The sequence below is a fragment of the Lacerta agilis genome, chromosome 10 (genome assembly GCF_009819535.1).
Source record: "Lacerta agilis isolate rLacAgi1 chromosome 10, rLacAgi1.pri, whole genome shotgun sequence".
NCBI lineage: Eukaryota > Metazoa > Chordata > Lepidosauria > Squamata > Lacertidae > Lacerta > Lacerta agilis.
In genome coordinates this window covers 40,868,466-40,884,112 of record NC_046321.1, presented here as the reverse complement: position 1 = coordinate 40,884,112, position 15,647 = coordinate 40,868,466, and the positions used below count along the sequence as shown (strand labels likewise).

The window sequence follows — 15,647 nt, the reverse complement described above, 5'->3', positions numbered from 1 at the left end:
AGATTGTGCTTTTTATTTTACAAAGAGAAAAGGGGGTGTTGAAAGGACCCCGCTCAGCAGCTGATCAGCAAGAGATCGGGAGAGAGATAAGAGTCCCGGCTCCCTTTCAGCCCCGCCCTCCTTTGTTGAAAGTGCTGCAGAGGGAGGTTGTTTGTTTCCCCAGGACATGTGACTGGCTGATTAGATTATCTGTCTGGAAACAGTAGAAACTGCTCCCTTTCCTTAAGATTTTTCTGAAATGTGAGTTGAACCCCATAAAAATTTTCCTCTTTGCTTTCCCCCCTTTGCAAAAGGAGATTTGCTTTTCCCCCTTTGCAAAAAAAAGCAGCAAAACTTTTAGCTGATCCTCAAAAAAAACCCAGGGCTTTTCCCTTTGCAAAAAAGCTGCAAAACCTTTAGCTGATCCTCAAAAAAACAGGGCTTTTAGAGGAGGAAAACCAGAAAAATATTTTTTTCCTTGTTTCCTCCTCTAAAAATGAGGTGCGCCCTATGGTCCAGTGCGTCCTATGGAGCGAAAAATATGGTGGCTACATTTTTAAACCATATACTTTAAATTGAAGTTGCCACAGCTCTTTGCTTAATGGGATTCTACTTGTAAGTAAACATCGTAAGAAAAATTTGTCTATGGAAGAGTGCATTGTTGTGTTAATTAGTGTACTGTTTTAATTCAATTTCCAGTTAATTGTGATAAGGCAATACCTTAGAACCAAAGTGTGGAAGCAACCCAGGGCTTGAACAGTAAAATCTGCATGGGTTAATCAAGTGAGCCCCTGCATGTGCAGAAGACTCTTCATGTGCAGAAAGAAACAAAAATGTACACCATCAACCCCTGCAACTGATAGGTAGTAGGAAGCCTGCAGAGTAGATAAGCCTGGTATACATGTGTTTCCCTAGCCTGCTGAGCAGTGTCTCCTGCTTACTGTACTTCGTATGCTGGTTCAAGGCGCTGAACTCAGGAGCCTTCAGCTGAAGAACACACATCAAATACAGGAACAGCTTTTCCTAGTGCTGACACAGTGGCCAGTGCAAGCCCACACTGAATAAATGTAGTTACCACGGGACAAAAATGTCTATAATTGGGGTGAGTGCCCCGGGGGGTAGGCTTAGGGGTTTGGAATGCTCTTGGATCACCCTGCAGGCAACTGCTGGCAGCATTCCTGTGTTAAGTTATTGCTGGAAGGCCCCTCGGAATTGCCTTCTGCTCCCTCCTGTCTCATCACAGATCAGAAGGTCGGCGGTTCGAATCCCCGTGACGGGGTGAGCTCCCGTTGCTCTGTCCCTGCTCCTGCCAACCTAGCAGTTCGAAAGCATGCAGTGCAAGTAGATAAATAGGTACTGCTCCGGCGGGAAGGTAAATGGTGTTTCCGTGCACTGCTCTGGTGTGCCAGAAGCGGCTTTGTCATGCTGGCCACATGACCTGGAAGCTAGCTGCGGACAAACGCCTGCTTCCTCGGCCAGTAAAGCGAAATAAGCGCCGTAACCCCAGAGTCGTCTGCGGCGGGACCTAACGGTCAGGGTTCCCTTTACCTTTACTAAAGGGTTGCATGCAGTCCTAGTACTGACAAAATGACTGACAAGCTTTTTCAACAACTCAGCCATTGTGTTCATCTTACTTGACTATTACAATGCTGAGCTGGGGAATATCAGTGGATTCGTGACCTCACAAATGTGAGGCCTTGGTCACAGCCTTCAATAAGGCAGCAGTAACTTCTTTGGGACGGCGGGGGGGGGGGGGAGAAAGTCTCACTCAATTGGCATCTTAAGTCTGAGTCCTCTTTAGAACTAGGCTAAATGTTCTTCTAAATAAGTCACGTTTCTCTTTCTGTCTGGCAGGAGTGCTGGCCAAACAGCTTCCCCATCCTGAAGACAGGCCTGAATATGGGAAAGTGCTTCTTCAAAGGAAGAATCTAATTATGTTGGATTTAAACAATATTTTACTTGTGTATTCTTTTATGGGCAGATTCCACTTCATATTTTGTTTGGAGGAAGTCCTATTCAAATGAGTGAGATCTATAGAGCCAGAGTGCTTTAGGGCCAGTTCACACAAGAACAGGGTTCTAAATTTAGCCCACAGTCTTAAAAGCCAATTCAGTGTTTCTCCTTTAAGTTCTACAATTCCCAAAACATTGCATGTGGGCATTTGGAGCCCCAACAGGGTCACAGGGTTTAAGAAAGTTAAAGGTGGCTTGACAAACCACCACTGTCTTGCTCAGTTGGGAGAGCATGAGACTATTATTATTATTATTATTATTATTATTATTATTATTATTTATCCCTGTTAATCTCAGGTTTGTGGGTTCAACCCGCAAGTTGAGCAAAAGATTCCTGCATTGCAGGCGGTTGGACTAGATTACAATTCTATGATTCTATGAAACATAAAAGGTACAGGTAAAGGTACCGCTGACTGTTAGGTCCAGTTGCGGACGACTCTGGGGTTGCGGCGCTCATCTCGCTCTATAGGCCGAGGGAGCCGGCATTTGTCCGCAGACAGCTTCCGGGTCATGTGGCCAGCATGACAAAGCCACTTCTGGCGAACCAGAGCAGTGCACAGAAACGCCGTTTATCTTCCCGCCGGAGCGGTTCCTATTTATCTACTTGCACTTTGACGTGCTTTCGAACTGCTAGGTGTGCAGGAGCTGGGACCAAGCAACGGGAGCTCACCCCATAGCAGGGAATTCGAACCGCCGACCTTCTGACTGGCAAGCCCTAGACTCTGTGGTTTAACCCACAGCGCCACCTGGGTCCCTTCTATGAAACATACCTCCATCTTGATTAATTGAACCCTGTCTCATAATTGGTCTTAGTCTTGCTATACACCAAGAAACATTTTTTATTCATCAGATTAAAATGCTGTATCTGGGCCTCCCTGTTTTGGTTTTGTTTCAACACACATGTTAAAAGAAACCACTTCCTGTACACTTGTTTCTGAATACTGATGCAACTCTTTCCTGCTGTTTTTTAAAAATATGTTTGAAGTACAAGTGATCAGTTTTCCAAAATATACGCCTTATATTTAATCAGTTTCACTAATTTGGAATTGAATTTTTTGCCCATATCTATATAATGAATTAATTGTTGTGGTTGTATTACTGCCAAACACATATTTGGGACTGGTGTGCAAATGCCTAGACAATATGTGATCACTATCTTTCTTCTAATTCTGCCTGTCTATATTAATGTGGTCTGGGGATCCTATGCTAAGATATTGGTTGATACCTCTGCTTTCTACACTTCTTAATTCTTGAACACTAATAATTGTAAACGAACTTCCCAAAAATATTAACAATGATGCCAGTGGAGGCTCTTCCACACTAGGGCTGGTGTAGCACAGCTCTGCCAAGAAGAATGCCAGGCATTAACTACCCCCCCCCCCCAAAAAAACCCCATCAAATCCACACACTCCATTGTTAGAAAACCTCTATTAATCTGAGAAAGCTACAATTGTTAAACCATTCTGTGTAGCTCTGTGGGGTGAATAGGGGTCTCCCTAATATCTCTCAGCACCCTTAACAAACTACAGCTGCCATGCTTCTTTGCAGAGAAGCCGTGCCTGTGATATAATACTGATTTAAAGGTATAGTACAGATGGGCCCTTAGTTGTGTCCTAAGTATTCATAAACCTGGTGCTTAAGTGTCCATTGTTTCTTTGCATGGAAGAGAATGGGGATAAAACCTGAACATGTGGCCATGCCTCTGTGACCCCAAGCGCCACACCTACATGACTTACTAGCAGTCCTGGCAGGTCCAATGGACATCAACTTTCATTGAATGATGCTGAGAATAGGAACTTAAATTGTATTAATAGTCTAGCTGTCAAGGGAAAATGTGCAACCCCCCCCCCAAAACTGGGAATTTCTTAGTGAGATCCATAGCCCCACTCTAAATTACCAGGGGACTACATATCCAACTATATATTGTAAATCTGTTGGTGCTGCTTAACTTCCATTTCACATATTGTTCATATATATTTCAGGTGCAATTCAATCAATAAGGAATTGCATGCTTAGAACATCATACTTCTGAAAATGCAATGGTGTCTACCAGGGGTGTACTCAGGATTTATGTGGGGGGTGGGGGAGGGGCAGAACCAAGCTATGTGTGACATGATTGGTCAGTTAGTTAAGTATTTTTATTTATTTACTGGATTGGGGGAGGGCAGCTGCCCCCCACCCCTTTGTCTACCCACGGCATCTGCTTTGTGTATTATTTTGTGTCGCAGATGGATCATTACTTCTGCATCTGGCATTCTCACGTCACATTCATTTAGAAAAAAACATAGCTGAAACATGTGAATTTGCACATTGACTCTGGAATGAAGAGATTTGTAAATTCTTCCAGTAATATGTCTCTTTGTGGTTATTCATTATTTTCTATAATAGTGAAATATTGGGTGGCCACGTGGTTTTTATACTAGGACAAACAGAAAATATAAAATATTGATGTGGGAAAATGCTGTATATATGTATGTCTGTGTTTTGAAAGAAAAATATTCTGCGACTGTAAAGGTTTGGGGCTTGTAGTGTTGCAGGCCTGTGGCAGTAGATCTTGGTGGCAAGGTTCTGTGGGGTGGGGAGAAAGACACAATCGCTTTGAGAATTTACTAGGTGGGGCCTAGATCTGGTAAATTCTCTCTGATCTGGGTGACAGCAGAATCTGACTGAATGAAAGTTCCAGTCAGTTGGGAGTTAACTGTCATAACGGGAAAGAGTTGAGTTTAGTCAGTTGAGTTGAAGGGGAGAAAGAGAGTTGATGAGGAGAGGGTGACGAATAAAAAGAAGAAAAACTGAGGCCTGGGTATTTATACCCATTGAATTATTTTTTCCCTATCTGGCGAAGATCATGGGAAGGGAGCTGGTGACTGAGTTGGTATGAGATGCTGACCTATGTAAAAAGTCTTACCAGACAGGTTTTTTAAAGCGGACTAAACTGTCCAAGCAAGCCAGAAATACAACCAGAGGAGACTTGGGGTAGAGAGGCAGATTGTATCCAGTAGCAGGACTAGGATATTGGAAGTATTTGGCTAGGGTGGGAGGTATAAAGAATATCGCCTGAGGTAAAAGCTGCTTGGAGGCTGCTGTTATATTGAGTCCTCAGAAATTGTCAACTAGTGCCTATTGAGATCCCCAATATAAGTGTCAGTATCCTGTTACATAATACAGTATCATTCTGTCTATAGCGTTTGTGCCCATCTCACACCTAAGTTTTATATAAATGCCAGTAGGACGTTTTGAAAGCATTCTGAGGGAAACTGGTGACAGCAGAGAATTTAAAAAGCACAGGTACCTGAACCTGTGTTTAAAGAAAGTACTGCTGAGGGAACTGGATATTCTGGACTGGATATTTTACTGTTGTGTGTAATACTGTAATTTCCCCCTTAAAGAGTCCTGAAATCATAAACCACTTCAAAATGTGGTTAAGACTGGTGTACAAGCCAAAATTGGGGGTGGGGGTAGAGTGAAGAGGTTTTAAAATTATTGCACATCTTATACATGCATTTCTGGAATATGTACAGATCTGCAGACTTAGCAACTATCAATATTTTGACATTGTGAACTATTATTACTCAAATTACTCTATTATTTTTAGTGATTCAATTTTTTCTGTATATGGACACTGCAATTACAATATTCTGTTGTACAAGTAATCAGTTGTGGATTTTTTGAAGTTTACTTGCTTTTTATATTTGTTTTAATTATTTACTTTGTGTTGTTGTTGTTGTTTCCTGCCTTTCCCCAGCAAACAAATTAGTGACAAGAATAGAGTGGATCCGGAAAACACATCTCCAGTGCCAAAGAGGTGCTTTTATGAAGTTTATTCATTTCATAAAAAAAAAAATATTGCTTCAAGAAGCTACTGAAAAAGGATTATTGTACATGCTCACATGAGGCATTTTATAATGCTCATTATGGTTCTTAAATAGTAAAGGACTTTCAGTATACGAAGAGGTGTTAGAGAAGCATACGGTATAAGGAAGTATAAGAAAAGGAACAGTTCAGATGCAAAATTGACTCATGGTCTCTGCCTTCTACTGAAGCTCATTCCGTTGATTCATTTCCTGTAGTCTTTATGCTTAAAAAGCAGAACAAGTGAGATAAAAGGCAGCCTGATGTTTTCAAGCTAAATATCAAATGCACAACAAATAACATTTTTTAAAAAGCTAATACATTTTGGCACTCCTCAACACAGTGGCTGGAGAATGCCAGAAATCAATTTTTTCTTTGGTGTTTTGCTTTTCCTGAATCTCTCTGTTTCCTGCTACTTTTATGAGTCAAATGCTTTGCCAGACATTGCAGATGTACAATTTATTGAGGAATGTGTCAGAGTGCATAACAAATTCCGATCCAGCGTGAATCCACCAGCTGCCGACATGAAACGGATGGTAAGGGATCTTCACTCTGTCGCTATGGAAAATGTAAACATTGCTTTATGTGTCTTGAAGATTTAAAATTACTTACTGGCAGGTGTTTTTAGTTAAGGTATTGGATGCTACAGGTGTGTGCGTAGCCCTATATTATCACATTTCCTAATGAAACGTAAGTTGTGTTTTACTAGCCATGGCCTCTAAAGTTCTTTTGAATGCATTTCTGCATGTTTTTTTTGTTTTTAACTGAAAGGGGTTTCTGATGCACCTATTTCCTTTACTTGATTCCTACAAGCCAAATAGCACCAATGCTGCTTTCATAGCATTATCTTATGCAAACTATCAGAATTAAGGGGCTTATCCTGGGTAGCAAAGTCCAAATGAATACACTGGTGCCTTGCAAAACTGGTGCGTTTTTGGATTGATTTGGGAGTTTGGAAAGCACACAGCATTAACTGGATAAATCCAGACAGATTAATAATTCAATACCTTTATTAGGAACAGCTATTAGGAACAAAGTCATTTCATTTGAGTTTTAAAAAACTCTTCCACCACCACCACCATTATTTTGTTTTATTTTATTTTATTTTATTTTATTTTATTTTATTTTATTTTATTTTATTTTATTTTATTTTATTTTATTTTATTTTATTTTATTTTATTTTATTTTATTTTATTGTTTGCCTTTTGTTGCCAATGCAACCCAAAGCAATGTACAGAAATAAATAAATTCTTTTTTAGAGAAAGGATTATGAGGGAATGATATGTTGTTGATAGTGGAAGGAGGCTTGTCTTCATGCTTACAGTTTTAAGATAGTGATTCAAAACTTTGCAATGTGCCCCTTAGATGCAACTGCAGATAGCTCTAAGGCATATTGAGATAACTGTTGAAAATTATAAAATCTGCAATTATTTGGATTGCTCTTTAAGATCAGGACAGTGTAGGGTGGTTAACCCTTTCCTTCCAAATAAAAAATTTAAAAAAATCCCCCAGCAGCTGTGAGATATGGGAGAGAATCTACTATTGACACAGAACATTATTTGTTCATTTGTCTTACCCACCCTTCCCCATAAGATATTGGATGACTTCCAGCTTCCATGTCCATTGCCAACACAATTCCCCCATTCCTGCCTGCCCCACATAATCAACTCTGCAATATCTCACTCAGTTAGCACCTGAGGAGAGCAAGGAATCGTTAAGCAGCTGGCAGGTGCTCACTGTTTCCTATATTGGCCTTAATTTCAGTGTTGCCACTCCCTAGCTTGCAGAAGAGAAGAGAGTGTGGGTTGAAGTACGGATGCATAAAGCTTAAACTAAATTAGAACAGTATGTAGCACTCTTATCGTTTTTATTTTGAAGGTAAAGATTTTGTTTTAAATGAATATATAGTTTCTGTTTCAGGAATCTTTTAATGTTTGATGTTTCGTTGTGTTCCATTATATTTTGTTGAAGCGGCCCAGAGTGGCTGGGGAAACCCAGATGGGTGGGGAAAGTTGGTGTTGGTGTTAATTCACACTGTTGAATGAAAATGGCTAACTGTAAGTAAACTATTTTGACTTTCTGCTGAGAGTTGTGGAGATAATAAGGCAGGAGGACTGCAGGTAGTTTGGCTGTTTAACTGCCAGTTGAATTCTTTGAAAACAATGATAGGTTTGGGAGCAAAGTTTCTGTCTTTATATGCAGACACAGTAGATTCAAAACTAGTGGGTTCTAACTGGTCAGTTAGTGTATATTCTTCCTCAACCCATTAGACCATAGTCACGACCTGATTTGCGGGGATGCGCTGAAATTTGAAATGATTGGCTGGAAAGGGACCTTGTTTCAAAATAAAAGGGTTGTTTAAGACTTCAGTCATGCTTAGTCAGAGGAAACATGAAGAAGATGACAGAATATCAGTTGCAGGAAGAACTAGAAGCTGGAAGCAGGCAGAGGGCACTGGGGCTTAGAGGTTTGGGAAGTCTTAAGAAAATCCAAGAGCAGAAATCCCTGCAGACCTCCTCAGATCCAACCATTTAAGAACATACGTCCCAAGAGGCAGCCTTCAAGAATTAACACCTATAGGCAAGGTGAATTAACACCTATAGGCAAGTCAGATGCCGAATGCCTGAGGTAGCAGAGAGTGCTGGACTAGGATGAAGACTGCATCAGAAGTCCTGAGGAAAAACCTAGAGGACTCAAGAGCCGGAGGGCTGCAAGTAAGGAGGTATTGGGCTTTGGGAAGGAAATATGAGGGCTCTGAGTCCTAGAGTCCTCCCACCTCCTTCCCAAAGCCTAGTTAGCGCTTTCCCAGCTTTGGGAAAGAGGTAGGATCCTGCCAGAGACTTGTACCTCCTTCCCAAAGCCTGGTGCCCCACTTAGCCAACTTTGAGAAGGCAGTGCAGGGGCTGAGGGGTGTCACTGCAACAAGGCAGTGTGTGGCCCTCGGGTTCTGTGCTGAAGTACTATTGTGGCCCACTTGGTATGAAAATTTGGACCATCCTGCTCTATAGGGAAGAGGTGGTGGACCTGAGTGAAGTCCTCAGTGCCTAGCTGAGTGTTGCCTGTGTATGCATGGTTTAGTTCAGGGGTCAGCAACCTTTTTCAGCCGCGGACCGGTCCACTGTCTGTCAGAGCATGTGGTGGGCTGGACTATATTTTGGGGGGGGAAAATGAACGAATTGCTATGTCCCATAAATAACCCAGAGATGCATTTTAAATAAAAGCACATATTCTATTCATGTAAAAACACCAAGCAGGCCCCACAAATAAGCCAGAGATGCATTTTAAATGAAAGGACACATTCTACTCATGTTAAAACACGCTGATTCCTGGACCATTCGCGGGCCAGATTGAGAAGGCGATTGGGCCGCATCCGGCCCACTGGCCTTAGGTTGCCTATTGGCTATAAAACTGAAGAGGGATGGAACTGAACCTCCCATCTTCCTTTCAAAACACAACAATAGCCTTATAGTGTAACAATTCTGATAAAAAAAACCAGTAGCAAAGCGAACTTCAGCATATAGTAACCATACAAGCTGATATCATCTGTTTATAACAGCAATTATTTAAAATTAAAGTGAAAATGAAGGAAATTATATTTTAAGTTGATACTGTGCTATTCTGTCCTACACTTATAGCTGCTGGTAGGTAAATTTAGGACATAAATTGGTACGTGGATATATGGTGGCAACAGTAAAAGGGTTAGAAAAATAAGTAAAAAATTTTTTATAGCTTTAGAAAATAAAATTTAAAGGTGCAAGATACCGGAGGAGTGGGATCAGCACAATATGGTGGCCGTGGTTTGCGATCTCCACCCATGCATTCAAGTTAACACAGAAGACTTAATTTGACAGTTATTTCCATGGGGGAAGGGTGACTAAATTTGTAAAAGCCTTAATTCTTCTAAATTTTAGGATTTTAAAAATTATATTATATGAAATAATCTGTTTTTTCTGTAGAACTGGGACCACAAACTAGCAAAGACTGCCAAAGGCTGGGCAAAGAGGTGCCTATTTCAACATAACGCTGACATCAAAATACCAGGGAAGGTACACGACAACTTCTCAACAGTTGGAGAAAATATTTGGACTGGCTCCGTACAGGTTTTTAATGTGACTTCGGCCCTCACTGATTGGTACAATGAAGTCGTGAATTACAACTATGATACCAGAGAATGCAGTAAAGTATGTGGACATTACACTCAGGTAAGGCAATGCTTACATCTTGACAGCTGATGTAGTATGCTTTCTAACATGTGCTGTGAGTCAGAAAATCTCTGCTTCAAACTTTGCCCTAATCAGTAAGCATAACAGTACCCCACAGATGCAGATAAATAAAACAGATGTTTTAAACTGTTAATGTATTTTCAAATAGCTGTAATCTGTCCTGGAACCTTGTGAAGGGTAAGTAAGAAACTGAATTAATGATGATGATAACAGGGTTATTCTAAAGATAACTCGCATCATATTTGTGAAGCATTGAACATTCTGAAGTTCAGTATAAGTGCTCCATGTGTTACATTTTCCCATCTAAATCTCAAGGTTTTTCCACTGAAACATCAATAGTGTTATGATTATTTTCTGGACAGAGGGAAAGCAGCACTGAAATCTTAGTTGTACACAATTGCAGAGAAAGAAGTAGCAGTCTAATTTACAGTTCTGACTGAAGGGGGAGGGAGCCCTCAAAATCCCTTAATCTGCTTTGCTTTGGAAAAACAAACCAGCTAGATAAGTTAGCTGTTACTCTACCTGTAGATCAGATGTTTTCAACCTTTTTGAGTCCATGGCTCCCTTGACCAACTACATCCTTTCTGCTGCACCCTTGTTGGGCTCAGGAGCCCAGTTAAGTCAGCCCTTGCCTGCAGAACTGGCAGCCTCTCACCCTCTTTTTTGAAGATGCTCCCTTTTGAACAGACTCCCCTCCCCTCCCCTCTCCTCTCCTTCAGAGTCCTCTGGGCAGCCCCTGGTCTCTGAACTGCCCTCCTCCCTCAAAGAGAGGTGCCTCCTCACACTGCCCACAGGGGTCTGGGACTTCATGTCCATTCCCAACAGCAAGGGCTGGTGGATTGGCTGGTTGGGCTCCCTTGCCTGCCTGCCTGCTTGCTTGCTTGCTTGCTTGCTTGCTTGCTTACTTACTTACTTACTTACTCCAAGGCCGCCTCAGCTCCTGGCAACCAGCACCTGGGACACCATTTGCCTGGGGAGCTATAGCCAGGGCTGCTGCAACAAACAGCTGTGCAAGCCTTTGGGAGGCAGAGTCGAGAGGGGGCATCGGGGAGGGGAGGACAGAGGGACAAAGGCCAGTGTTGCCTGTGGCACTGCTGACCATCAATCAAAGCACCCCAGGGTGCCATGGCACACTTCTCTAGATAAATCTCAAGATCTGACTTTATTTTTGCTCTATACGGGGAAGATGGCAGATGTATTACGTAACTAATCTCTATGTATCCAACATTTCTAATCAGACAAATAGATCTGGTAAATTTGGCCCTCAGTCAGGCATGGCCAAACTTGGACCTCCAGCTGTTTTGGGACTACAATTCCCATCATCCCTGACCACTTGTCCTGTTAGCTAGGGATGGTGGGAGTTGTAGTCCCAAAACAGCTGTGTGTGTGTGTGTGTGTGTGTGTGTGTAGGTGTAGGTGTAGGTGTGTGTTTGTGCATTTCTACCCTACCTATAGGAGTTCAAGGGGACATACTATTCATTTTACCATCACAACAACCCTATGAGGAAGGTTAGGCAGAGATGTTGCCTGGCCCAAGGTCACCTAGTAAGTTCATGGCTGAGTTGGCATTTGAACTTTGGTCTCCAAGCTCCCAACCTGAATGTAACCACCATGTCACAAAGGCAACTCCAATAGTCCATATAGTAGATCTAAATGTAGCACAGATTTAGTTTTAGCTAAATCTTAATTAATACTAAATAATCATCACAATCTACCCATTTAATTTCAGGTGGTTTGGGCAACAACCTACAAAGTTGGTTGTGCCGTTTCCTTCTGTCGTCAGATAACAGGCTTTACTCTATCGAATGCTGCACATTTCATCTGTAACTATGGGCCTGGGTAAGTGTCAAAGAACGAGTTACCGCAAGGGGTATGTGGTGGAGTTGGAGAGGGTCAGTTGAGAAGCACAGTTGGACAGTTATTGGAGCTTAATGGGATTAGGCAGAGGAGAGGTTAGTTCTGTTAAAGTTGATGATCCAGATAGTAAACAGAGGAAAGTCAAGTATGGTAGGATAGTAGACAGAATTATTATTATTATTAATAATAATAATAATAATAAAATCACAGCTTGTGCTTCTCTTGCTTTCTGATTTAAAATCATCAATGATTTGTCCTGGTCTGAAGTATTCTAAGAAAAATATATCTCATCCCATGTGTTAGCTTTGATATGCAGAGTTTAGCAAAGAGTGGGAAAATAATGTGGTGGCAGCTGTTTATTTTGGTTAAGGCTGCAGGGAGTCTGGACCCAGTAATCGTAAGCGCTCAGGGCATGGTAGGGAACTCCTGCAGCATTACATGGAGCTTTTTGATTTAAAATTCATGCAAGATGTTTTCTTGTGAAGGAAATATTCTTGCGTCTTCTAGAATCAAGAAGCTGGCAACTCTGTTTGGGTTATGGGCAGTAAATCCTTTCTGAACATGACAAGAATTAAAGTTCAGCTTCAGGATCAACAGCATATCCAACAATAGACCTTGTCTTCATTACACATATACACTGATTTAATCCATAATAATTATTATTTTATTATTTATACCCAGCCCATCTGGATGGGTTTCCTCAGTCACTCTGGGTGGCTTCCAGACGAGCTTTATGGGGATCCTGACTTTATTTTTCAGCAGGACTTGGCACCTGTCCACACTGCCAAAAGTACCAAAACCTGGTTCAATGCCCATGGGATTACTGTGCTTGATTGGCCAGCAAACTCGCCTGACCTGAACCCCATAGAAAATCTATGGGGTGTTGCCAAGAGAAAGATGAGAGACATGAGACTGAGCAATGCAGAATTGCTGAAGGCCGCTATTGAAGCATCCTGGTCTTCCATAACATCTCAGCAGTGCCACAGGCCAATAGCATCCATGCCACGCCGCATTGAGGCAGTAATTGATGCAAAAGGGGCCCAAACCCAAGTACATGCTTCTACTTTCCAGAGGTCCAATATTGTTCTATTTGCAATCCTTGTTTTGTAGATTTCATTTAAAATCCTAATTTTCTGAGATTGTGATTTGGGGTTTTCATCAGCTGTACACCATAATCATCACAATTATAACAAAGGCTTGACATATCTCGCTTTGCATGTCATGAGTCTATCTCATATATTAGTTTCACCTTTTAAGTTGAATTACTAAAATAAATGGAACTTTTCCGCGATATTCTAATTTTTCGAGTTTCACCTGTATGCAGCTGGTTCAGTGTGCTATGAATACCAGAGCTTTTTGTGTAATATTGCAGATTATCACTCTCTGGCATTCCTTAAACCAGTAATGGGGGAAACCCATGCTCTTCCTGATGTTGTTAGACTACAACGTCCAACAGTGACTATACTGACTGGGGCTGTTGGGAGTAGAAATAACATCTGGAGGGCCACAGCTTCCCCATTCCTACCTTAATAAGAAAATGTATGCATTCATTAAACATGGGAGGTTTGCAGTAAACACATTCTAGCGTATCGGTATAAAAACACGTATTGTTTAGATGCCTAGGAACATTATGTTCAGGCAATGTAGGTAAGATTCTGATAGCATGTGCTTTGGCTTGAGAGTTCATTAGATACAAATATTTCCCCAAAACATCTTTATTAAAACAAGTTGACCTGGAAACAAACGTAGTCCATAGTACTTTAAGAACATTATTTATTTATTTAGCTTGCTAATTCCCAGAGTCTCCAAGTTTCAGCAAATTTAAATACATAAAAGGGGAAAATATAACTCAACAGAAAATCATTAAATGTTAAAATCTTGCCCTTTCTCCTTTTGTTTCCCTAGCCTCGTACATTGATGTCCCTACCTGGTCTCAAATTAAATCTCCAAATGTATAGTTCCTATCTTACATTGGAGGAGGGGGTTTAAATTCCCAGTTAATCATTGGAATGGCTAGACCAGTATCAGCACTATCAATATAAAACAATTCCTTTCAGCTATTGCATGACAAATGCGTCACCTCTCGGTTTATATTAATTTTCAAAATGTATCAGTTAAATGAGTGTGTAGAAGAAAGGGATCATGATACATCAGTGCCTTGGGGAGTGGAGTTGAAAGCTCATTTGCCACTTTCAGCAGTTGTCCAGCAAGAATCCAAACTGCGGTTTAACCCATCATTAAACTCAGGCACATACAGTAGCTGGAAATTAATACTTGATGAATGCAGTAGGTTCAGTCTTGATTTTGAAAAGGTGGCTGAATCACCAGTTTAATGCCCTGAAATGTCCCTCCTTATGTCTGGCTGAGAAACTAATTATTCCTACTCTCTATTACGGTATTAAGAATTTATACAGACAGCAAGCAGTTTGAATGTAACTGGAGTAAGAATCTTTAATTCACATTCTGTACCCCTCCCCCTTTCCACTAAGTGATCTGACAAAGCTGTTCTTTTACAGTGGCAATTTTCCAACAAGTCCATACAAAACAGGAACACCCTGCAGCGAGTGTAACGACGAACCATGTATAGACAAACTATGTGGTAAGTGGAAATGAATTGGACTTGCATGGTGAAAACAAAGTGTGACAATCAATTGAACATTTGTTACAAGGTATTATACAATATTTAGAACTTGCCATTGTAGATTCCTCTCCTAGTTCTAATGTTAAGTCCCACCACCTCCTGCAAAAATAGGAACATCCTACGTCATAACCATTATAGCCAGAGATGGCTAGAAACGTAAAGTATGTAGGAGCTCATATGAGAACAGATGACTTACGCTCATTACTGTCTATTGGATCATGTGTTGCTGATACTTTATAAAAGTTCAGTGTGTAGCAGACAATCGGCATGCATTTTCAGGCTTTTATTCAGTGGTGGTGTGTCTGTTGTGGAACTAAACCCCTTCACAATGGATCACAAAGCAAATTTCTGGTGAAGTATCTATTTGCTTGGAAGGAAGTATAATCCCCGGGAGTGCTCTTATGTCCATTTTTGTGACTGTACCATGGTTTTTAATTGCAATTATGTAGTTGTGTGTATCTCCCCGCCACCCCCTGCCAATAATTGCTGTAATTGTAGCAGTTTTGCAAAGTAGTGCTGGAACTGGGTTGTTAGTGTACAGATTTGTTCATACTGAAGTTTATGCATAATGTTCACATGGGCGGAAAGTTCCCCTTTATTTTAGGTGAGCTAGAACATAGTGCAGTGATGGCGAACCCGTGGCACGCGTGCCACAGCTGGCACGCAGAGCTCTCTCTGCCGGCACGCCAGGAGGAAGACTGACCGATGGGCATGCTGAGGACTTTTCCCATGGGGAGCCTCCGCTGTGGGTGGGGAGGGCGCAGCGCTATGCACACGCTCAGAAGCGCGCTGCCGCTTGGTGAGAGTTCCGAGCAGCCGCCTTCCTCCTCCTGCTGCTGCTGCTGCCAGGTTGAGGCTTTGGCTGGGGCCAATGGGAGTGGAGTCAGAAATGGAGTGGAGGCTTCACGCTCCCCAGCTGAGATGCCCGATCCCACTCCTACTTGCCTGCAAGCAGGAGCAGGGTGGGGATCTCTCAGCTGGGAAGCGCGGAACCTCCACTTCTGAGATCTCCCTGCCTTCACTCCTGCTTGCACACAAGTAGGAGTGGGATCAGGCAGCTCAGCGGAGGAGCGCCTGGCTGCC

The 15,647-nt window shown here is 41.8% G+C and overlaps 1 protein-coding gene across 1 annotated transcript; it reads left to right on the top strand.

Annotated features, from left to right (window-relative positions):
- The first annotated feature begins 5,945 nt into the window (after positions 1 to 5,945).
- Positions 5,946 to 14,651, top strand: LOC117054321 (glioma pathogenesis-related protein 1-like). Its single transcript, XM_033163042.1, has 4 exons — positions 5,946 to 6,379; positions 9,800 to 10,045; positions 11,796 to 11,905; positions 14,440 to 14,651. Exons 1-4 carry the CDS (start codon positions 6,197 to 6,199, stop codon positions 14,534 to 14,536), a joined length of 636 nt encoding a protein of 211 aa, XP_033018933.1. The 5' UTR covers positions 5,946 to 6,196; the 3' UTR covers positions 14,537 to 14,651.
- The last annotated feature ends 996 nt before the right edge of the window (positions 14,652 to 15,647 follow it).

Coding starts and splice junctions, on each gene's coding strand:
- LOC117054321 (XM_033163042.1), top strand. CDS start 6,197: ATGCCAGAAATCAATTTTTTCTTTGGTGTTTTGCTTTTCCTGAATCTC. Junction 10,046..11,795: donor TATGTGGACATTACACTCAG/GTAAGGCAATGC, acceptor ATTTAATTTCAG/GTGGTTTGGGCAACAACCTA. Junction 11,906..14,439: donor ATCTGTAACTATGGGCCTGG/GTAAGTGTCAAA, acceptor GTTCTTTTACAG/TGGCAATTTTCCAACAAGTC.